At 52.3% G+C, this 23,974-nt stretch overlaps 1 protein-coding gene across 1 annotated transcript; it reads left to right on the top strand.

The window, feature by feature from the left end:
* tlcd5b (TLC domain containing 5b) lies at positions 1-7,156 on the top strand. Its single transcript, XM_085967611.1, has 3 exons — positions 1-127; positions 2,229-2,428; positions 5,456-7,156. Exons 2-3 carry the CDS (start codon positions 2,233-2,235, stop codon positions 5,995-5,997), a joined length of 738 nt encoding a protein of 245 aa, XP_085823737.1. The 5' UTR covers positions 1-127; positions 2,229-2,232; the 3' UTR covers positions 5,998-7,156.
* Positions 7,157-23,974: the final 16,818 nt, after the last annotated feature.

Raw genomic sequence — 23,974 nt, 5'->3', positions numbered from 1 at the left:
ATGGAAACGTGGCCCAGACTCTCCCTCCTCGGGCTCCCGTGATTTCGGTGCCCGCTGCTGGTGTGCTTGGGTCGGTTCTGTTCCCCACCCACGGCCGCATCGCCGGGGTGGGGGTTGGTTTGCTGAGGTGAGTTGGTGCCGAGATTCACAGCCTGTAATAGAGAGAGAGAGAGAGAGAGAGAGAGCGGGTAAAATCCCATTGCAGCTTTAGTAAATGTGCTGCTGTTGCTGAGCCGGATTAAAGTGTGTGAGCTGCGAGTTAGAGCAGCTTCTATTCTCGGCCCCGAGACAGTGATCACTAAATGACTGAGTGCAGCAGATAAACAGGATTAACCCCAAGGGCCTGATTGACACCAAGCTGGAGCTGGCACTAGGCGCAATGTCACCTCTTCTGATAGAGGATCACAGGACACATGCACCACAGGCTGTAGAGAATCTGTCGTCTGCTGATAATGTATCCACGATAATAAAGAAGTGGGAGTTACACAGGGGCTCAGGAGTAATGACAGGCTATGAGCTAATCCAGGGTTTCAAGGTATTTCCCCCCTTTCCTGATGGGAGTTGTCTACAGACCTCCTGACAGCAGTGCTGCATGAATACGGAGATTAGAGATGCTTGTAGAAAAGGCAAAGCAGTTCGAATGGGAGATTTTGATTTTTGCATCGACGGGAGATGCAGAACAGCTCAAGGAGTAAAGGCAAAGAATTTTTCAAGTGTATCCAGGACAGTTTTCTCAAACAATATGTTTTAGAACCGACAAGGCAACAGGCTAGACTGGATTTAGTAACAATAATCTTAAAACTAGAGCTACGCCATTTAGGAGTGAAATCAGGAAGCACTTTTTCCACAAAGGATAGTAGAAATCTGGAGCTCTCCCCTCCCAAAGGCTGTGGATGATGGAGGACAATTGGAGCTTTCAAAACTGAGATCGATAGATTTTTGTTAGGAAAATATATTGACGGATATGGAACAAAGGCAAGTAAATGGAGTTGAGGTGCGGATCAGCCCTGATCTAATTGAATGGCGGAACAGGCTCGAGGGGCTGAATGGCCTCCTACTGATCCTATGTCACTGGGTCAAAATCCTGGAACTCCCTCCCTAACAGCACTGTGGGAACACCTTCACCACACGGACTGCAGCGGTTCAAGGCGGCCCACCACCACCTTCTCAGGGCAACTAGGGATGGGCAATAAATGCCGGCCTTGCCAGTGATGCCCACATCCTGAGAATGAATTTTAAAAATGGATTAACATACCCGGGAGTGAGTTACAGGCTGGAATCTAATCGAGGGGTTCGGGGGGTTTATATATAGAATAACAGATACCCGGGAGTGAGTTACAAGCTGGAATCTAATCGAGGGGTTCGGGGGGTTTACATATAGAATAACAGATACCCGGGAGTGAGTTACAGGCTGGAATCTAATCGAGGGGTTCGAGGGTTTATATATAGAATAACAGATACCCGGGAGTGAGTTACAGGCTGGAATCTAATCGAGGGGTTCGAGGGGTTTATATATAGAATAACAGATACCCGGGAGTGAGTTACAGGCTGGAATCTAATCGAGGGGTTCGGGGGGTTTATATATAGAATAACAGATACCCGGGAGTGAGTTACAGGCTGGAATCTAATCGAGGGGTTCGGGGGGTTTATATATAGAATAACGGATACCCGGGAGTGAGTTACAGGCTGGAATCTAATCGAGGGGTTCGGGGGGTTTATATATAGAATAACAGATACCCGGGAGTGAGTTACAGGCCGGAATCTAATCCAGGGGTTCGGGTTTGGCTGTGTCTGGAACTGCCTGGGGATATATTCACCACAGTACGGGGAGACAGGGTGCCAAGGGAGAGCTTGGTTGGACTGTTACTGGAGCAGGTTTCTCTGTCCTGAGTAAGAATGAGTTTTGAATCCTGATCTGACAGGGTTTGGATCAATCTTTTCAGCAGCCTGTTGTAGTGGAACTGACTTTATGGATGGTTTGTAGCTCCTGAGACAGGCAGTTTCTTATATTTCTCTGTCCTGTAGACTTTAGCCGAGTGGGAACCCAACCCCGACCCCTGTGGCATTTGGTTATTGCTGCCCTGTAATTGGCTGCTAGTAGCTCTGGGTGATCCTTTTTGATGTGTTTATTGGTTCGATGTATGCAGCTTGTGAACACATCTCTTACATCATGATCCTGCACTGATCATACCTGCGTACACGTGTTTTACTGCTTTTATCCTTTCTAGTGAGATGGCTGCCCCTGTGCTCCTGGTGATCTGCAGTTTGATTTGCTGGCTGTCACTTTACATCTCCTTCTGTCAGCTCTACAGTCATCACCGCTATGAGTGGAACTGTCGCCTGGTAACCCTCGTACATGGTGTGCTCATTGTCTGTTTCTCTGCGTATGTTGGATTTATCGATGGACCCTGGCCCTTTAGCCATCCAGGTAGGTTTTGGGATAAGCTGGGTTAGGAAGAGATGGTTACAGTCATTCATTCTTAAATCAACAAGGTGGATGGAGTCAGCAGTGTAGCATCAGCTGGCTCCGCGTTGCTGGGACTCTGTCAGACCTGCCGTTCTCCAGACTCGGGCTTGTGTTGGGTTTACTGCACCATTTTTGTTGATTTTGTGGGACTCCTGAATCCAGGATTGCAGTCACTACCTGACTGGTTCGCTCTGTTCCTGGACCTGTGCTCAGCACCGCTCTTGGCTGCATCTTATTTGTACGTGTTGACCCTGGCGACTGAAGGTTACGTTACAGGTAAAACACTCAGTTACCGATTAGCGACATGTTCTGCCCTTCCATTACTGAAGTGGACTGACCCAGTGGATCACATTGCAATACGTGCCAGAAAGTGTTTCAGTCACAAATTAAGGTTACAACTGAGTTGTGGCTAAACCAATTTCTAACTGCTCCATTCACATATCTGTGCACAAAAAGGATTCCTTTTTGTTTGAAGTGTTAGATTTCGCACTGTGGGAGACCAAAGAGCTGACGAGCAGCTCGCTCAGTCTCCAGAGCAAAACTCATGCGCTTTGGGTGCTGAAGGTGCTTGGTGTGTGTACTATCACCAGCCAGCACCGATTCTGATCTTGCCCAAGAAGCAAGTGTATCGGGCTCTGATACCAGTGCGATGGGATAAGTAGCCCCACCAGTGACCAAGCAGTTCATCATTCACATTGCCTCTCCAGTACTCACGCCTGCACATTTATTTATTTGAGGGTGAGCTTTCCTCTCTTTCGGGGACTTGCTCCTGCTCCTCTCTTTTGGTTATCACTATTGGAGGAGAGAATGGCTAAAGATCAGAGGTCAGTCAGTCCTTTGGTGACCAGGTCAGGGTGTACGGGAGCAGTCTGAGGTGAGAGGTCAGGGTGTACAGGAGCAGTCTGAGGAGAGAGGTCAGGGTGTGCGGGAGCAGTCTGAGGTGAGAGATCAGGGTGTACGGGAGCAGTCTGAGGTGAGAGGTCAGGGTGTGCGGGAGCAGTCTGAGGTGAGAGGTCAGGGTGTGCGGGAGCAGTCTGAGGTGAGAGGTCAGGGTGTACGGGGGCAGTCTGAGGTGAGAGGTCAGGGTGTACGGGGTCAGTTTGAGGTGAGAGGTCAGGGTGTACGGGAGCAGTCTGAGGTGAGAGGTCAGGGTGTACGGGTCAGTTTGAGGTGAGAGGTCAGGGTGTACGGGAGCAGTCTGAGGTGAGAGGTCAGGGTGTACAGGAGCAGTCTGAGGTGAGAGGTCAGGGTGTACGGGAGCAGTCTGAGGTGAGAGGTCAGGGTGTACGGGGTCAGTTTGAGGTGAGAGGTCAGGGTGTACGGGAGCAGTCTGAGGTGAGAGGTCAGGGTGTACGGGAGCAGTCTGAGGTGAGAGGTCAGGGTGTACGGGAGCAGTCTGAGGTGAGAGGTCAGGGTGTATGGGGTCAGTTTGAGGTGAGAGGTCAGGGTGTACGGGAGCAGTCTGAGGTGAGAGGTCAGGGTGTACGGGAGCAGTCTGAGGTGAGAGGTCAGGGTGTACGGGAGCAGTCTGAGGTGAGAGGTCAGGGTGTACGGGCACAGTCTTTTTTTAAAATTCCTTGATGGGATGTGGGCGTCGCTGGCTAGGCCTGCATTTAGTGCCCATCCCTAATTGCCCTTGAGAAGATGGTGGTGAGCCGCCTTCTTGAACCGCTGCAGTCCATATGGTGTAGGTACACCCACAATGCTGTTAGGAAGGGAGTTCCAGGATTTTGGCCCAGCGACCGTGAAGGAACGGCGATACAGGTCCAAGTCAGGATGGTGTGTGGCTTGGAGGGGAACTTGTAGGTGGTGATGTTCCCATGCATCTGCTGCCCTTGTCCTTCTAAGTGGTAGAGGTCGCGGGTTTGGAAGGTGCTGTTGAAGGAGCTTTGGCGAGTTGTTGCAGTGCATCTTGTAGATGGTACACACTGCAGCCACGGTGCGCCGGTGGTGGAGGGAGTGAATGTTTAAGGTGGTGGATGGAGTGCCAATCAAGCGGGCTGCTTTATCCTGAATGGTGTCGAGCTTCTTGAGTGTTGTTGGAGCTGCACTCATCCAGGCAAGTGGAGAGTATTCCATCACACTCCTGACTTGTGCCTTGTAGATGGTGGAAAGGCTTTGGGGAGTTAGGAGGCGAGACACTCGCCACAGAATTCCCAGCCTCTGGCCTGCTCTTGTAGCCACAGTATTTATATGGCTGGTCCAGTTCAGTTTCTGATCAATGGTAACCCCCAGGATGTTGATAGTGGGGGATTCAGTGATGGTAATGCCATTGAATGTCAAGGGGAGATGGTTAGAGTCTCGCTTGTTGAAGATGGTCATTGCCTGGCACTTGTGTGGTGCGAATGTTACTTGCCATTTGTTCAGCCCAAGTCTGAATGTTGTCCATGTTTTGCTGCATATGGACACGGACTGCGTCAGTATCTGACGAGTCTCGAATGGTGACTCTCCCTCAGATTTTCCCTCCTCCCTATGGGGATTAATCTGGCCTTGGCTCCTGCACAGCCGCTGTGATCGGGATCTCCGTTTGCTTCGCGATGCAGCTCATTGATGCTCCATTGCACATCGGTGCTGGGCTCAGTGTGTTCTAATTATATTGGTTTCAAAGCTACACCGTCCTCAGAGGGTTACATGCAACTCGTGCTTGTAATTTTCAGGCTCTTCAAATAGTTCCGATGAAAGGCCATTGACCTGAAATGTTAATTAATCTCTGTTTCCCTCTCCACAGATGCTGCCTGATCTGATGACTGTTTCAAGCATTTTCTGTTTTTATTTCAGATTTCCAGCCTCTGCAGTTTTTTGATTTTTGTATCCTATTTATAACTTGCTTCCAAGTGGTTTAAGGCCAAGAACGTTAAGTAACTATGATGTGATGTCACTGTGACTGTTGGAAATATCGGTTCAGAGCTAGAGAGGGATTTGGTGAGTGGAAATCTATTGGTTTCAAAGCTGCAAGGGTTAAATACAATTTGTGTTTGTATTTTTCAGGCTCTCCGAACACTGAGCTCCAAACCCAGGTGCTGTGCCTGTCACTGGGCTATTTTATATTTGATATGTGCTGGTGTATCTATTTCCAAACAGAGGGTCTGGTGATGCTGTTTCACCACAGCCTCAGTATCCTGGGCATCGTCATGGTGCTAGCTTTGGAACGCTCGGCTACCGAGGTCAATGCAGTCATCTTCGGCAGCGAGGTGACCAATCCGTTCCTCCAGGCCCGCTGGTTCCTTCGAGAATCTGGGTGTTACCACACTTTGCTGGGAGATGCCGTCGACTTGCTGTTTGTGCTGCTGTTTTGCAGTGTGCGGATCGGGGTTGGGGGCAGGCTGCTGTACTGTGAGTTATCTTCCCCTGTGCCCCTCCCTATTGTGAAGCTGGGAGGAATCGCCATGTATGTGGTGTCCTGGGTGTTCATGGTGAGCATTGCCAGGTTTGCCTGGAGGAAGAGTAGTCACAAATACAAGACATGGAGCGAGCGGAGCAGGCGCACTTTACACCCAGAGACCAATGGACACACAAAGAAAGCTTGCTAGCTGGCGGCCGGCGAGGGCAGTGCTGAGAGGCAGCCAGGCACAGGGAGTGACATTAATTGAGCTGCATCATCTCCTCGCCTCGCCCATTCTCTTTCCTTCTGCAATAGCTCTGTTTTCAAACCAGTTTTTCATCCCACGATCCTTGAGTGCCCTCATCAGTGGGGACTCGTCTCAGTAAAGCACATGTTCTGAGCAGCTCCTCCCAGTCACTGTGGGGTTGAAACCTCTCCTGGACTCTGGTGTCTCCGATATTCTCAGTGGTGTCTGAATCACACAGACTGTGTCTCTGCATCCTGTATAATGTCTATCTCGTGCCCTGGTGATGTTACGTGTGGAACTCTGGTAGAACATTGACTGATGAACTGGAATTCTCTTTCCCCCTCAGTTTATCTCTCTTCCTCTCCTGAAGGCGCTGATTCACCCTGGGGTGCAGTTCCATGGTTATAGTGATCTCAGTCAAGCACCATTATTCATGTGCAAGCCTAGCCAGTGAGTGTAGGCGGGGGTCATGGACAGTGATCAGGAGCAGGAACCCTGACTGGTTTCCCTTCTCTTTAACTCAGGGGTTACTGGACAGTGATCGGGCGCATGAACCCTGGGTGATTTCTTCCCTTCTAACCCAGGGGTCACTGAACAGGGATCAGAAGCAGGAACCCTGGCTGATTTCCGCACTCTCTAACCCAGGGGTCACTGGGCTGTGATTGGGAGCAGGAACCCTGGTTGGTTTCTCCCCTCCCTATCCCAAGGATCACTGAACAGTGACTGGGAGCTGGAACCCTGGCTGATTTCCCCTAACTCGGCACCAGTCAAGGGTGGAAGCTGGATCTACCTGGTCAGTGTGGCTCAGCCACAACAACAACAACAACAACTTGTATTTATATAGCACCTTTAATGTAGTAAAACGTCCCAAGGTGCTTCACAGGAGTATTTTAAGACAATAAATTTGACACCGATCCACATAAGGATAAATTAGGGCAGGTGACCAAAAGCTTGGTCAAAGAGGTAGGTTTTAAGGAGCGTCTTAAAGGAGGAAAGAGAGGTAGCGAGGCGGAGAGGTTTAGGCAGGGAATTCCAGAGCTTAGGGTCTAGGCAACAGAAGGCACGGCCACCAAAGGTTGAGTGATTATAATCAGGGATCCTCAAGTGGGTAGAATTAGAGGAGCGCAGATATCTCGGGGGTGGCGGGGGGGCGGTGTTGTGGGGCTGAAGGAGATTACAGAGATGGGGAGGGGCGAGGCCATGGAGGGATTTGAAAACAAGGATGAGAATTTTGAAATCGAGGCGCTGCTTAACTGGGAGCCAATGTAGGTCAGCGAGCACAGGGGGTGATGGGCGAACGGGACTTGGTGCGAGTTAGGACACGGGCAGCCGAGTTTTGGATCACCTCAAGTTTATATAGGGTGGAATGTGGGAGGCCAGCCAGGAGTGCGTTGGAATAGTCAAGTCTAGAGGCATGGATGAGGTTTCAGCAACGGATGAGCTGAGGCGGGTGGAGACGGGCGATGTTACGGAGGTGGAAGTAGGCGGTCTTAGTTATGCTGCGGATATGTGGTCGGAAGCTAATTTCAGGGTCAAATATGACACCAAGGTTGCGAACAGTGTGGTTCAGCCTCAGACAGATGTTAGGGAGAGGGATGGAGTCAGTGGCTAGGGAACGGAGTTTATGGCGGGGACTGAAAGCAATTCCTTCGGTTTTCCCAATATTTAATTAGAGAAAATTTTTGCTCATCCAGAACTGTATGTCGAACAAGCAGTCTGACAATTTAGACACAGTGGAGGGGTTGAGAGAAGTGGTGCTGAGGCAGAGCTGGGTGTCGTCGGTGTACATGTGGAAACTGACGCTGTGTTTTCGGATGATGTCACCAAGGGGCAACATGTAGATGAGAACTAGGAGGGGGCCAAGGATAGATCCTTGGGGGACACCAGAGGTAACGATGCGGGAGCGGGAAGAGAAGCCGTTGCAGGTGATTCTCTGGCTACGATTAGATAGATAAGAATGGAACCAGGCGAGTGCAGTCCCACCCAGCTGGACGACGGTGGAGAGGCATTGGAGAAGGATGGAGTGGTCAGCCGTGTCAAAGGTTGCAGACAAGTCTAGAAGGACGAGGAGGGATGGTTTACCTTTTTCACAGTCACAAAGAATGTCATTTGTGACTTTGATGAGAGCCGTTTCGGTACTATGGGAAGGGCGGAAACCTGATTGGAGGGATTCAAACATGGAATTGCGGGAAAGATGGGCACGGATTTGGGAGGCGACAACACGTTCAAGGACTTTGGAGAGGAAAGGGAGCTTGGAGATGGGGCGGTAGTTCACAAGGACGGAGGGATCAATATTTGGTTTGAGGAGAGGGGTGATGACGGCAGATTTGAGGGAGAGGGGGACAGTACCTGAGGAGAGAGAACCATTAACAATATCAGCTAACATAGGAGCTAGAAAAGGAAGTTGGGTGGTCAGCAGTTTGGTGGGAATAGGGTCGAGGGAGCAGGAGGTGGGTCTCATGGACAAGATGAGCGGAGAGAGGTCATGAGGGGAGGTCAGAGAGAAACTGGAGAAAGAGTGAACTTACTGAGCCATCGGGTAGCCATACTTGGGATTTCCTGGATTATCATTGGCTGTAGGGGGGAATCTTAAACTTTTCCCTTTGTGACACTTCCCAGCATCTGCTCTCTGTCAGGAAACTGAATGACTTGAGAGTCGCTGACGGTGCAGTCTGCGAATGGTCTGTTGGAAGGAGGGGCTAATTCCATACTTAATGTTCTGATAAATAAAATCTATCCAACTCAAGGTTAGATTGGATATAAGGAAAAGGGGTTGCAGGGATGTGGGAAGCGGGTGTGTAAATGTGACTGGGACTGTTTACTCGTGTGGAGGGTAAAGGCCGACTCAGACTGGTTGGGTCGAATGGCCTGTTCACAAATTGTGTATAATTCCTGTTTCAGTTCAGTTTGTGGACCTGTCGGCTGATGTGACCAGGGGAGCCATTTGGCCATCGCACTAGTGCTGGCTCTAGTTCCACCATTTCAGCGAATGCCATTTCCCTGCTCTGGCCACATTCTCATTAATATTTTTATTCAAGAATTTTTCCTAATTCTGCCTTGAATGTCACAACTGATTCAGCCGCAGTCACCGGCTGTGGTGAAGCGTTTCATCATCTAATGACCCTTGGCATGCTAAAGAAATTCCTGCCCTCCCTCTTACACTCTTCCTCTTCCGTGGAGAGGGAACTGAAGCAACCCATTCCTTCCACTGCTTTGCACATCTAGCAGATCATGCTCTGGGTTCTTTCTGTAACATGTGGATAGGTGGTGAGCCTGACTAGCAAACCTGACCAGGGGAACTGGCTCGATATGATGAAGGGTGGGGGGGATGGTCTGGGGTCACCCAGCGCAAGGACCTCACTGGATGCCAGCCCAGTTTTCAGAGACAGGAGTTTAAGCTTACTGCACTAATCCTAACTTCCTATCCCCTTGTTACTGATTCACCCAGTGGTGGAAATAATCTTTCACTATTTACCCTTGCAAATCCTGTCATCGTTTTTAAGTGCTTCTTTTAGATCTCCTTGTAACCCTCTCACCCTAAACAAAGCCTCCCATCTCTGACAACATTCTAGTGAATCTTGCTGCATCTGTTACATTGGAACAGGAGGAGGCATTCAGCCCCTCGAGCCAGTTTCATAGGAACAGGAGGAGGCCATTCAGCACTTCGAGCCTGTTCCATGGCTCTCACATCCTTTCTTTAATTGAGTTCCCAAATCGAGTACTGCAACTGTGACCTACCCACGGACTGGGACAGATTAATCATCATATCCTTGCTTTTGTATTCTGTGGCCTGTATATAAAACCCACAATTTCTTTTTCCTCTTTTATGGCATTGTTCACCTCCAGTGCTGCTTTGCAGGGTCTGTGTATCTGCTCCCCTCCATCCATCTTTTCCTGCACTCTATTGAGAAGTTTTACCATATCGAATTTAATTCTGATCTCTGTTCTTTTTCCCAAATAAAGCCACCTCATGTTTATCTATAGAGAAATGTATTTGCATCAGACTGCCTCTGCTCCAATTGCAATCTGTGGTACAATCACAGTGTGCTATTCCCCCAAACGTGGTGTTATCAGCAACTTTTGATATTATTCCCTCAATACCCATGCACAAATCATTGGAGAACAAGAGAGATGCCAACACTGACCCTAGGGCACAGCACCAGTCTTGCCAATTGCAGAAGCATACATTTGTAGTGTAGTTGGACTTTCAGAAGGCTTTCGATAAGGTCCCGCATAAAAGATTAGCGTGTAAAGTTAAAGCACATGGGATTGGGGGTAAGGTACTGACTTGGATAGAGAACTGGTTGGCAGACAGGAAGCAAAGAGTTGGAATAAACAGGTCTTTTTCCGAGTGGCAGGCAGTGACTAGTGGGGTACCGCAGGGATCGGTCCTTGGACCACAGCTATTCACAATATATATTAATGATCTAGACGAGGGAACTAGATGTAATATCTCCAAGTTTGCAGACGACACAAAGCTGGGTGGGCGTGTGTGCTGTGTGGAGGATGCCGAGAAACTCCAGTATGATTTGGACAGGTTGGGTGATTGGGCAGATGCAGTATAATGTGGATAAATGCGAGGTTATCCACTTTGGTGGCAAAAACAGGAAGGCAGATTATTATTTGAACGGCAATAGATTGGGAGAAGGGGAAGTGCAACGAGACCTGGGTGTCCTTGTGTACCAGTCGCTGAAGGTAAGCATGCAGGTGCAGCAGGCGGTTAAGAAGGCAAATGGTATGTTGGCCTTCATAGCGAGAGGATTCGAGTACAGAAGCAAGGATGTCTTGCTGCAGTTGTACAGGGCCTTGGTTAGACCACACCTTGAGTATTGTGTGCAGTTTTGGTCGCCTTATCTGAGGAAGGATGTTCTTGCCATGGAGGGAGTGCAGCGAAGATTCATCAGACTGATACCTGGGATGGCAGGAATGACGTATGAGGAGAGATTGGGTCGATTGGGCTTATATTCGCTGAAGTTTAGAACAATGAGAGGGGATTTCATTGAAACTTATAAAATTCTAACAGGACTAGACAGACTAGATGCAGGAAGGATGTTCCTGATGGTCGGGGAGTCCAGAACCAGGGGTCACAGACTAAAGATAAGGAGTAAGCCATTTAGGACAGCGATGAGGGGGAATTTCTTCACCCAGAGAGTGGTGAACCTGTGGAATTCTCTACCACAGAAGGCAGTTGAGGCCAATTCATTAAATATATTCAAGAAGGAGTTAGATATATTTCTTAAGGCTAAAGGGATCAAGGCGTATGGGGAGAAATCAGGGACAGGGTACTGAGTTTGGATGATCAGCCATGATCGCACTGAATGGCAGAGTAGGCTCGAGGGGCCGAATGGCCGACTCCTGCTCCTATCTTCTATGTTTCTATGTTACTCCCAGTCTTCCTTCCATCCTTCAGTCATCGCTCTCTGTGCTGCTAATTTACCTTTAACACTATTGGGTGGAGCCGCAAACGGGGCGCCAAGCTCGCCTGGGCGCTGGATTTAGCGCAGCGTTTGGAGCAGTAGCGACCGCCGGAAATTCAGCTTGAGCGCCCCAAGAGGGACATGGGGCGAGGCTTGAGGCGCTCCGCGTCCCTCTTAGGGCGCTGAAACTGAATAGCAGCGCGCTGTGGTACTGCAGGCCTTCCTCCCATTCTTAAGGGGGAGGGGCCTGCACCAGCGTGATCGGAGATCGCGAGTGCCGGCAAAAGAGCCCGGTACCAAGGAGAAGTGCCGGGCTCTCGGAAAACAGCCGGCAATGCCGCGGGGGGCGATCAGGAGGCTGGGGACGGAGATGCTGGCAGGCGGCCGCCAGAAAAAACGGCCGCCCCGCACCTCCACCTTAATTTGCGCCACTGCCGCCACAGGAAGGTCCCGTGAACCGGGCGCCATTTGCGAACGGCGCTACAGAGGCGGTCGCTGCCAAATATCGAGATCGGGGCGGTAGTGGGGCGCTGCGCACACCAATGACGTCATCGGAGGCGGCGCAGCGCAACAGGTTAACGCCGCCATTAGCGCCCCAGCGAAATATCGCGGGAGGCGCGGCCAGTGGCGCTAAAGCCACTGAGTGCCCTCTTTAGGCGCTAACTGGTGGCGCAGCCCACCGAATTTCTAGATATATATGAGTCTTAGGCCTAGAAATTGGGTATAGCCCCGCTTGAGGCGTTAGAACTGGCGATGCGCTAAGTTTATAGCCAGAGGAAACTTATCGCCGCCTGGCGCGATATTGGGTTGCATCGCCCCCAAAGGGGATTGAGGCGCTAAATCAGCCGTTGCACGGTGCTCTTAAGGCGCAAAAGGTCAGGCGCTACTGATGCGCTATCAATTACTCATAAGAATGAAGGTCTGCCTCGAGTGGTCGACCGGTCCAGAATACAAAGGGGGCTGGGGAGCAGTCACCTTTATACTAGGACTTGTGGGAGGAGTCAGCCGAGGCATGTCCAGGCATGTACACAGTGGAATACAAACAGTGGTTTACCACAGCTACTCAATATCGATGCGGACGGGCGCAGCGCAGGTGAACTGAATTACGGGAAAGCACGAGACCTACAGGCGCCGGCCAGCTCTTAAAGGGGCGGGTCAGTCAGACTGAGCTTAAACACCCAACGCCCTGAAGGCCTCAGATTCGGCGCTCGCCCTTGTCTGGCGTTAGAAACTTGTGCATTATGGAGAAGGGTAGGCAGAAAGCAGAGCGCTTCAGCACTGAGGCTCTGGACCACTTGGCGGCTGCAGTTGAACACCGTCGAGAAGTCCTGTATCCGGATAATGGCAAGAGGCCAAATCAGAAGGCTTATCGACGATCTTGGAGGGAGGTTGCTGTGAGGGTGCATTCCAGCAGCATGGCGACCAGGACCCCTGTTCAGTGCAGGAAGAAATTCAACGACCTCACACGGATCGTTAGGGTGAGTGATGGTTTACCAAACTTGTGCTTCCCTCCATCTGCAGCTGACTTCGGGCACCCTGCTGCAATGATGCGCCACTGGCCATCTGTCAGTATGCACCCATGGCCCTTTCTGGCCACACACATGGACAGATGTCTCAAGGCCTCATGTAAGGGCTCTTGCACCATGGGGGGCATGCGATGAGGTCTCAAGGCCTCATGTAAGGGCTCTTGCACCATGGGGGGCATGCGATGAGGTCTCAAGGCCTCATGTAAGGGCTCTTGCACCATGGGGGGCATGTGATGAGGTCTCAAGGCCTCATATAAGGGCTCTTGCACCATGGGGGGCATGCGATGAGGTCTCAAGGCCTCATGTAACAGAACATCCCCTTCTTTCCCCTGCAGTCCAAGATGGCACAGATTAGAAAGGAGCAGCGTCGAACCGGTGGCGGACCTGCACAAGTGGTCACTCTCACGGATCTGGAGGAGAGAGTGCACCAGATACTTGGAGGACGTCTGTCTGGTCCAGTGACCACTGCATCTGCCGACCCCATTACCGACAGCGAGGGTAAGACTCTCACCTTTTCCACCTGTTGCCTTCCACTTGGTCCCCCCGCCAGCATGCATCCTCAGTGTGCAGCCATGTCAGAGCCTTGCCGCAATCTGGCATGCCTTTCAGCAAACCTGTCCTTTTGCTAAAGCCATTCTTCCACCTCCCACTTTCAGATGAAGCAGCACCAACTCGGGCTCAACGCGCTGAAGCTGCCAGTGCCAGTGCCACCGGAGGCGAGGACCAGGAGGAATCCGGACCAGCCGTTGCAGAATCCGGGGAGCAGAGACATCTGCAGACTGGGGATAGTAGTCCCCTCGAGGGGAGGGGGGGGTGGCTCTGAGGATGAACCAGTTGCCGGACCAAGCGGCATGGAGCAACACAGGGGGGGATAGGCAAGTTCGGCCACCGTCTCCCCACAGGGCAAGGCAGGTCGTAATGACTGCTGCACAGAGTGCAGATGAGGTCCGTCGCCCTCCAAACAAGCTCCCATTCGGATGCCAGTTGGTCAAAAGGCTTTTAGGTGTAGTGGTGCATGTGCTTCGGACAGGGTTGAAGGTCCCAAGTACTGTAAAGCTCAAATCCCAGAACTCCACTCCACATTAGCTCGCCAACTCTCTCTAGCAGCGAGCGCAATGAGCAGGCCAAGTGGCAGAAGATTCTGCAGTAGAGCTGTCCCCTTTAAATAGCACCCCCCTACTCTGAGAAGGGCCTGTTAGCCCTCCCTTGAACTGTCACTAATAGCGCTGGGCGCTAAGGCTCCGGGCGCCACCCAATATGCGCTCAGGAGCTCCTAAAAGGCGTTGCACACTGAAATGACGTCATGAGCTGCTTGCGTCGCGGGCGCGCGCAAACACTTAGCGCAGGCGCTAAATGTATAGTCAATATCTGAGTTGGCGCTATCTTCATAGCGTCCGCCCCAATTCTAGGTCTCTTTAGGCGCTCAGCGCCGGCGCTACCAACCCAATTTCTAGGCCTTAATCTTTGCACCGTATAACTTACGTCGCAACTTATCAAATGTTTTTTGAAAGTTAAAATATAGATTCCCTTTGTCTAAACCTCAATGATTTCCTCAGGAAGGTAATTAAATCCCCGCCCTTTATAAATCTGAGCTGACTATCCCCGATGAGTGCGGACCGCTTCTGACTGCCCCACACGCTCGTACCCTCTGCTGTGTTGCCGCAGTCTGCACAATGAACACTGGCAGTGCAGTTCGAGCAAACTCCAGCAGGTGGCAATGTGTGCCCAGCCCGAGCTTCAGATCCACAGCCGCTGTTACTGGTGAGCAGGAACTGAAAATTCTCTCTATCCTCATTGGGAGTTGCAACTAGAGATTAATAGTCACTTAAACCACATCAATGCTCCGAGGCCGCTTTCATATTCAAGTACAATTACACCTTCTGCCCAAAGGGGGCAGCAAAGAACATTCCCTTTTTAAAAAAAATTACAACTTTTTGACACAAGACTAAATGCCTTCGAAAATCAACGTATCGTTAAATAATAACAAATAGTTTATAAATTAAGTCATTTAACAATAAAAAATAAAGGAATTTTGCTCCCATGTCCAGACGGGGTTCTGACTCAGTACCATTAACCCTGAAAGGGCACCTCTGCACAGAGTGAGGGGCTCACGGTGGAGTCTGTACAGAGTGAGGGGCTCACGGTGGAGTCTGTACAAAGTGAGGGGCTCACGGTGGAGTCTGTACAGAGTGAGGGGCTCACGGTGGAGTCTGCACAGAGTGAGGGGCTCACGGTGGAGTCTGCACAGAGTGAGGGGCTCACGGTGGAGTCTGCACAGAGTGAGGGGCTCACGGTGGAGTCTGCACAGGGTGAGGGGCTCACGGTGGAGTCTGTACAGAGTGAGGGGCTCACGGTGGAGTCTGCACAGAGTGAGGGGCTCACGGTGGAGTCTGCACAGAGTGAGGGGCTCACGGTGGAGTCTGTACAGAGTGAGGGGCTCACGGTGGAGTCTGTACAGAGTGAGGGGCTCACGGTGGAGTCTGTACAGAGTGAGGGGCTCACGGTGGAGTCTGCACAGGGTGAGGGGCTCACGGTGGAGTCTGTACAGAGTGAGGGGCTCACGGTGGAGTCTGTACAGAGTGAGGGGCTCACGGTGGAGTCTGCACAGGGTGAGGGGCTCACGGTGGAGTCTGCACAGAGTGAGGGGCTCACGGTGGAGTCTGCACAGAGTGAGGGGCTCACGGTGGAGTCTGTACAGAGTGAGGGGCTCACGGTGGAGTCTGTACGGAGTGAGGGGCTCACGGTGGAGTCTGCACAGAGTGAGGGGCTCACGGTGGAGTCTGCACAGAGTGAGGGGCTCACGGTGGAGTCTGTACAGAGTGAGGGGCTCACGGTGGAGTCTGCACAGGGTGAGGGGCTCACGGTGGAGTCTGTACAGAGTGAGGGGCTCACGGTGGAGTCTGTACAGAGTGAGGGGCTCACGGTGGAGTCTGCACAGGGTGAGGGGCTCACGGTGGAGTCTGCACAGAGTGAGGGGCTCACGGTGGAGTCTGCACAGAGTGAGGGGCTCACGGTGGAGTCTGTACAGAGTGAGGGGCTCACGGTGGAGTCTGTACGGAGTGAGGGGCTCACGGTGGAGTCTGCACAGAGTGAGGGGCTCACGGTGGAGTCTGCACAGAGTGAGGGGCTCACGGTGGAGTCTGCACAGAGTGAGGGGCTCACGGTGGAGTCTGCACAGGGTGAGGGGCTCACGGTGGAGTCTGCACAGAGTGAGGGGCTCACGGTGGAGTCTGCACAGGGTGAGGGGCTCACGGTGGAGTCTGTACAGAGTGAGGGGGCTCACGGTGGAGTCTGCACAGAGTGAGGGGCTCACGGTGGAGTCTGTACAGAGTGAGGGGCTCACGGTGGAGTCTGTACAGAGTGAGGGGCTCACGGTGGAGTCTGTACAGAGTGAGGGGCTCACGGTGGAGTCTGTACAGAGTGAGGGGCTCACGGTGGAGTCTGTACAGCGTGAGGGGCTCACGGTGGTGTCTGCACAGGGTGAGGGGCTCACGGTGGAGTCTGCACAGGGTGAGGGGCTCACGGTGGAGTCTGTACAGAGTGAGGGGCTCATGGTGGAGTCTGTACAGAGTGAGGGGCTCACGGTGGAGCCTGTACAGAGTGAGGGGCTGATGGTGGAGTCTGTAGAGAGTGAGGGGCTCACGGTGGAGTGTACAGAGTGAGGGGCTCACGGTGGAGCATGCAAAGGGTTATTAGATGATGGAACACTTCACCACAGCTGGTGACTGAGGCTGAATCACTTGTGACATTCAAGGCAGAATTAGATACACTCTTGAATAAAAACATTAATGAGAATGGGGACAGAGCAGGGAAATAGCATTAGCTGAAATGTGGAACTAGCGTCAGCACCGGTGTGATTGCCAAATTGCTCCCTTGGTCACATCGACCAACAAGTTCTCAAACTGAACTGAAACAGGAATTCTACACAACACAGGAACAGGCCATTCGGCCCAACTAGTTCGTGTTGTTCTTTGCCCTCCACTCGAGCAAATAGTTCCATCACATTTACCTGCCCTGTTCCAAGCTCCCTTCAACCCCTTTTCCTTCACCCCCCCCTCTCCAATCCAATCTCGTTGACAGTTTCTGCCTGAACCACAAACCCTGGGAGTGAATCCCACAGCCTCGCAACTCTCTGTGTGAAGCGGTTTCTCCTGCCCTCTGCTCTAAATCTCTTACATTGAATCTTGTATCTCTGGCCCCTCGTTCGAGACCCTCAACCACTGGAAACAGTCTGCTTCTATCTAGTACCTAAATGCTTGACATGAGGATTGATCGGGTTTTTAAGTGTAGCAGATTGACAGTTCTCCAGTGCGAGTGGCCCAACGTGCTGGGAGCTCAGCTCCTGGACCACGGTAAACACACATGGCTGTAAGAGAAAGGAGTCCCTCCAACTTAAACCTCCATCACGATTCGATTTCTTGAAATCTGATCCCCTGTTGGCAAGTAGCCGGTAGCTTCTCCCTTCCGCTAACTCCCCCCCTCTCTCCCTTCTCTCCCCTCTCCCCCCTTACGCCCTTCTTATCCCCTCTCCCTTCCCCCTCTCCTCCCAGTCCCCTCTCACCATCTTCCCCCTCTCCCTCTCCCCTCCCCCTCTCCCTCCACCTTCGCCTCTCCCTCCCCTTCTCCTCACTGAGAGAATCAGCCCGATCCTCACTGAGAGAATCAGAGCCCGATCCTCACTGAGAGAATCAGAGCCCGATCCTCACTGAGAGAATCAGAGCCCGATCCTCACTGAGAGAATCAGCCCGATCCTCACTGAGAGAATCAGAGCCCGATCCTCACTGAGAGAATCAGCCCGATCCTCACTGAGAGAATCAGAGCCCGATCCTCACTGAGAGAATCAGCCCGATCCTCACTGAGAGAATCAGAGCCCGATCCTCACTGAGAGAATCAGCCCGATCCTCACTGAGAGAATCAGAGCCCGATCCTCACTGAGAGAATCAGAGCCCGATCCTCACTGAGAGAATCAGAGCCCGATCCTCACTGAGAGAATCAGAGCCCGATCCTCACTGAGAGAATCAGCCCGATCCTCACTGAGAGAATCAGAGCCCGATCCTCACTGAGAGAATCAGAGCCCGATCCTCACTGAGAGAATCAGCCCGATCCTCACTGAGAGAATCAGCCCGATCCTCACTGAGAGAATCAGCCCGATCCTCACTGAGAGAATCAGAGCCCGATCCTCACTGAGAGAATCAGAGCCCGATCCTCACTGAGAGAATCAGCCCGATCCTCACTGAGAGAATCAGAGCCCGATCTTCACTGAGAGAATCAGAGCCCGATCCTCACTGAGAGAATCAGAGCCCGATCCTCACTGAGAGAATCAGAGCCCGATCCTCACTGAGAGAATCAGCCCGATCCTCACTGAGAGGATCAGAGCCCGATCCTCACTGAGAGAATCAGAGCCCGATCCTCACTGAGAGAATCAGAGCCCGATCCTCACTGAGAGAATCAGAGCCCGATCCTCACTGAGAGAATCAGAGCCCGATCCTCACTGAGAGAATCAGAGCCCGATCCTCACTGAGAGAATCAGAGCCCGATCCTCACTGAGAGAATCAGAGCCCGATCCTCACTGAGAGAATCAGAGCCTGATCCTCACTGAGAGAATCAGCCCGATCCTCACTGAGAGAATCAGCCCGATCCTCACTGAGAGAATCAGCCCGATCCTCACTGAGAGAATCAGCCCGATCCTCACTGAGAGAATCAGAGCCCGATCCTCACTGAGAGAATCAGAGCCCGATCCTCACTGAGAGAATCAGAGCCCGATCCTCACAGAGAATCAGAGCCCGATCCTCACTGAGAGAATCAGAGCCCGATCCTCACTGAGAGAATCAGAGCCCGATCCTCACTGAGAGAATCAGCCCGATCCTCACTGAGAGAATCAGCCCGATCCTCACTGAGAGAATCAGAGCCCGATCCTCACTGAGAGAATCAGAGCCCGATCCTCACTGAGAGAATCAGAGCCCGATCTTCACTGAGAGAATCAGAGCCCGATCCTCACTGAGAGAATCAGAGCCCGATCCTCACTGAGAGAATCAGAGCCCGATCCTCACTGAGAGAATCAGAGCCCGATCCTCACTGAGAGAATCAGCCCGATCCTCACTGAGAGAATCAGAGCCCGATCCTCACTGAGAGAATCAGCACGATCCTCACTGAGAGGATCAGAGCCCGATCCTCACTGAGAGAATCAGAGCCCGATCCTCACTGAGAGAATCAGAGCCCGATCCTCACTGAGAGAATCAGAGCCCGATCCTCACTGAGAGAATCAGCCCGATCCTCACTGAGAGAATCAGAGCCCGATCCTCACTGAGAGAATCAGCCCGATCCTCACTGAGAGAATCAGAGCCCGATCCTCACTGAGAGAATCAGCCCGATCCTCACTGAGAGAATCAGAGCCCGATCCTCACTGAGAGAATCAGAGCCCGATCCTCACTGAGAGAATCAGAGCCCGATCCTCACTGAGAGAATCAGAGCCCGATCCTCACTGAGAGAATCAGAGCCCGATCCTCACTGAGAGAATCAGAGCCCGATCCTCACTGAGAGAATCAGCCCGATCCTCACTGAGAGAATCAGAGCCCGATCCTCACTGAGAGAATCAGAGCCCGATCCTCACTGAGAGAATCAGAGCCCGATCCTCACTGAGAGAATCAGCCCGATCCTCACTGAGAGAATCAGAGCCCGATCCTCACTGAGAGAATCAGAGCCCGATCCTCACTGAGAGAATCAGAGCCCGATCCTCACTGAGAGAATCAGAGCCCGATCCTCACTGAGAGAATCAGAGCCCGATCCTCACTGAGAGAATCAGAGCCTGATCCTCACTGAGAGAATCAGAGCCCGATCCTCACTGAGAGAATCAGCCCGATCCTCACTGAGAGAATCAGCCCGATCCTCACTGAGAGAATCAGAGCCCGATCCTCACTGAGAGAATCAGAGCCCGATCCTCACTGAGAGAATCAGAGCCCGATCCTCACTGAGAGAATCAGAGCCTGATCCTCACTGAGAGAATCAGCCCGATCCTCACTGAGAGAATCAGCCCGATCCTCACTGAGAGAATCAGAGCCTGATCCTCACTGAGAGAATCAGCCCGATCCTCACTGAGAGAATCAGCCCGATCCTCACTGAGAGAATCAGCCCGATCCTCACTGAGAGAATCAGCCCGATCCTCACTGAGAGAATCAGCCCGATCCTCACTGAGAGAATCAGAGCCCGATCCTCACTGAGAGAATCAGAGCCCGATCCTGAGAGAATCAGCCCGATCCTCACTGAGAGAATCAGAGCCCGATCCTCACTGAGAGAATCAGAGCCCGATCCTCACTGAGAGAATCAGAGCCCGATCCTCACAGAGAATCAGAGCCCGATCCTCACTGAGAGAATCAGAGCCCGATCCTCACTGAGAGAATCAGAGCCCGATCCTCACTGAGAGAATCAGCCCGATCCTCACTGAGAGAATCAGCCCGATCCTCACTGAGAGAATCAGAGCCCGATCCTCACTGAGAGAATCAGAGCCCGATCCTCACTGAGAGAATCAGAGCCTGATCCTCACTGAGAGAATCAGAGCCCGATCCTCACTGAGAGAATCAGCCCGATCCTCACTGAGAGAATCAGAGCCCGATCCTCACTGAGAGAATCAGAGCCCGATCCTCACTGAGAGAATCAGAGCCCGATCCTCACTGAGAGAATCAGAGCCCGATCCTCACTGAGAGAATCAGCCCGATCCTCACTGAGAGAATCAGCCCGATCCTCACTGAGAGAATCAGAGCCCGATCCTCACTGAGAGAATCAGAGCCCGATCCTCACTGAGAGAATCAGAGCCCGATCCTCACTGAGAGAATCAGAGCCCGATCCTCACTGAGAGAATCAGAGCCCGATCCTCACTGAGAGAATCAGAGCCTGATCCTCACTGAGAGAATCAGAGCCCGATCCTCACTGAGAGAATCAGAGCCCGATCCTCACTGAGAGAATCAGCCCGATCCTCACTGAGAGAATCAGAGCCCGATCCTCACTGAGAGAATCAGAGCCCGATCCTCACTGAGAGAATCAGAGCCCGATCCTCACTGAGAGAATCAGAGCCCGATCCTCACTGAGAGAATCAGCCCGATCCTCACTGAGAGAATCAGAGCCCGATCCTCACTGAGAGAATCAGAGCCCGATCCTCACTGAGAGAATCAGCCCGATCCTCACTGAGAGAATCAGAGCCCGATCCTCACTGAGAGAATCAGAGCCCGATCCTCACTGAGAGAATCAGAGCCCGATCCTCACTGAGAGAATCAGAGCCTGATCCTCACTGAGAGAATCAGAGCCCGATCCTCACTGAGAATCAGCCCGATCCTCACTGAGAGAATCAGAGACCGATCCTCACTGAGAGAATCAGAGCCCGATCCTCACTGAGAGAATCAGAGCATGATCCTCACTGAGAGAATCAGCCCGATCCTCACTGAGAGAATCAGAGCCCGATCTTCACTGAGAGAATCAGAGCCCGATCCTCACTGAGAGAATCAGCCCGATCCTCACTGAGAGAATCAGCCCGATCCTCACTGAGAGAATCAGCCCGATCCTCACTGAGAGAATCAGAGCCCGATCCTCACTGAGAGAATCAGAGCCCGATCCTCACTGAGAGAATCAGCCCGATCCTCACTGAGAGAATCAGAGCCCGATCTTCACTGAGAGAATCAGAGCCCGATCCTCACTGAGAGAATCAGAGCCCGATCCTCACTGAGAGAATCAGAGCCCGATCCTCACTGAGAGAATCAGCCCGATCCTCACTGAGAGGATCAGAGCCCGATCCTCACTGAGAGAATCAGAGCCCGATCCTCACTGAGAGAATCAGAGCCCGATCCTCACTGAGAGAATCAGAGCCCGATCCTCACTGAGAGAATCAGAGCCCGATCCTCACTGAGAGAATCAGAGCCCGATCCTCACTGAGAGAATCAGAGCCCGATCCTCACTGAGAGAATCAGAGCCCGATCCTCACTGAGAGAATCAGAGCCTGATCCTCACTGAGAGAATCAGCCCGATCCTCACTGAGAGAATCAGCCCGATCCTCACTGAGAGAATCAGCCCGATCCTCACTGAGAGAATCAGCCCGATCCTCACTGAGAGAATCAGCCCGATCCTCACTGAGAGAATCAGCCCGATCCTCACTGAGAGAATCAGAGCCCGATCCTCACTGAGAGAATCAGAGCCCGATCCTCACTGAGAGAATCAGAGCCCGATCCTCACAGAGAATCAGAGCCCGATCCTCACTGAGAGAATCAGAGCCCGATCCTCACTGAGAGAATCAGAGCCCGATCCTCACTGAGAGAATCAGCCCGATCCTCACTGAGAGAATCAGCCCGATCCTCACTGAGAGAATCAGAGCCCGATCCTCACTGAGAGAATCAGAGCCCGATCCTCACTGAGAGAATCAGAGCCCGATCTTCACTGAGAGAATCAGAGCCCGATCCTCACTGAGAGAATCAGAGCCCGATCCTCACTGAGAGAATCAGAGCCCGATCCTCACTGAGAGAATCAGAGCCCGATCCTCACTGAGAGAATCAGCCCGATCCTCACTGAGAGAATCAGAGCCCGATCCTCACTGAGAGAATCAGCCCGATCCTCACTGAGAGGATCAGAGCCCGATCCTCACTGAGAGAATCAGAGCCCGATCCTCACTGAGAGAATCAGAGCCCGATCCTCACTGAGAGAATCAGAGCCCGATCCTCACTGAGAGAATCAGCCCGATCCTCACTGAGAGAATCAGAGCCCGATCCTCACTGAGAGAATCAGCCCGATCCTCACTGAGAGAATCAGAGCCCGATCCTCACTGAGAGAATCAGCCCGATCCTCACTGAGAGAATCAGAGCCCGATCCTCACTGAGAGAATCAGAGCCCGATCCTCACTGAGAGAATCAGAGCCCGATCCTCACTGAGAGAATCAGAGCCCGATCCTCACTGAGAGAATCAGAGCCCGATCCTCACTGAGAGAATCAGAGCCCGATCCTCACTGAGAGAATCAGCCCGATCCTCACTGAGAGAATCAGAGCCCGATCCTCACTGAGAGAATCAGAGCCCGATCCTCACTGAGAGAATCAGAGCCCGATCCTCACTGAGAGAATCAGCCCGATCCTCACTGAGAGAATCAGAGCCCGATCCTCACTGAGAGAATCAGAGCCCGATCCTCACTGAGAGAATCAGAGCCCGATCCTCACTGAGAGAATCAGAGCCCGATCCTCACTGAGAGAATCAGAGCCTGATCCTCACTGAGAGAATCAGAGCCCGATCCTCACTGAGAGAATCAGCCCGATCCTCACTGAGAGAATCAGCCCGATCCTCACTGAGAGAATCAGAGCCCGATCCTCACTGAGAGAATCAGAGCCCGATCCTCACTGAGAGAATCAGAGCCCGATCCTCACAGAGAATCAGAGCCCGATCCTCACTGAGAGAATCAGAGCCCGATCCTCACTGAGAGAATCAGAGCCCGATCCTCACTGAGAGAATCAGCCCGATCCTCACTGAGAGAATCAGCCCGATCCTCACTGAGAGAATCAGAGCCCGATCCTCACTGAGAGAATCAGAGCCCGATCCTCACTGAGAGAATCAGAGCCCGATCCTCACTGAGAGAATCAGAGCCCGATCCTCACTGAGAGAATCAGAGCCCGATCCTCACTGAGAGAATCAGAGCCTGATCCTCACTGAGAGAATCAGAGCCCGATCCTCACTGAGAGAATCAGAGCCCGATCCTCACTGAGAGAATCAGCCCGATCCTCACTGAGAGAATCAGAGCCCGATCCTCACTGAGAGAATCAGAGCCCGATCCTCACTGAGAGAATCAGAGCCCGATCCTCACTGAGAGAATCAGAGCCCGATCCTCACTGAGAGAATCAGCCCGATCCTCACTGAGAGAATCAGAGCCCGATCCTCACTGAGAGAATCAGAGCCCGATCCTCACTGAGAGAATCAGCCCGATCCTCACTGAGAGAATCAGAGCCCGATCCTCACTGAGAGAATCAGAGCCCGATC

This window comes from Somniosus microcephalus, chromosome 26 (assembly GCF_052327205.1).
Source record: "Somniosus microcephalus isolate GS21.2 chromosome 26, FLI_Smic_1.0, whole genome shotgun sequence".
In the NCBI taxonomy this organism is placed as follows: Eukaryota; Metazoa; Chordata; class Chondrichthyes; order Squaliformes; family Somniosidae; genus Somniosus; species Somniosus microcephalus.
This window is presented reverse-complemented; position numbering and strand designations above follow the sequence as displayed.

What these genes read in the sequence shown, in the direction of transcription:
- tlcd5b (XM_085967611.1), top strand. Translation starts at nt 2,233, where the DNA reads ATGGCTGCCCCTGTGCTCCTGGTGATCTGCAGTTTGATTTGCTGGCTG. An exon ending in CTGGCCCTTTAGCCATCCAG is followed by an intron (nt 2,429 to 5,455) that starts GTAGGTTTTGGG and finishes TGTATTTTTCAG; the next exon opens with GCTCTCCGAACACTGAGCTC.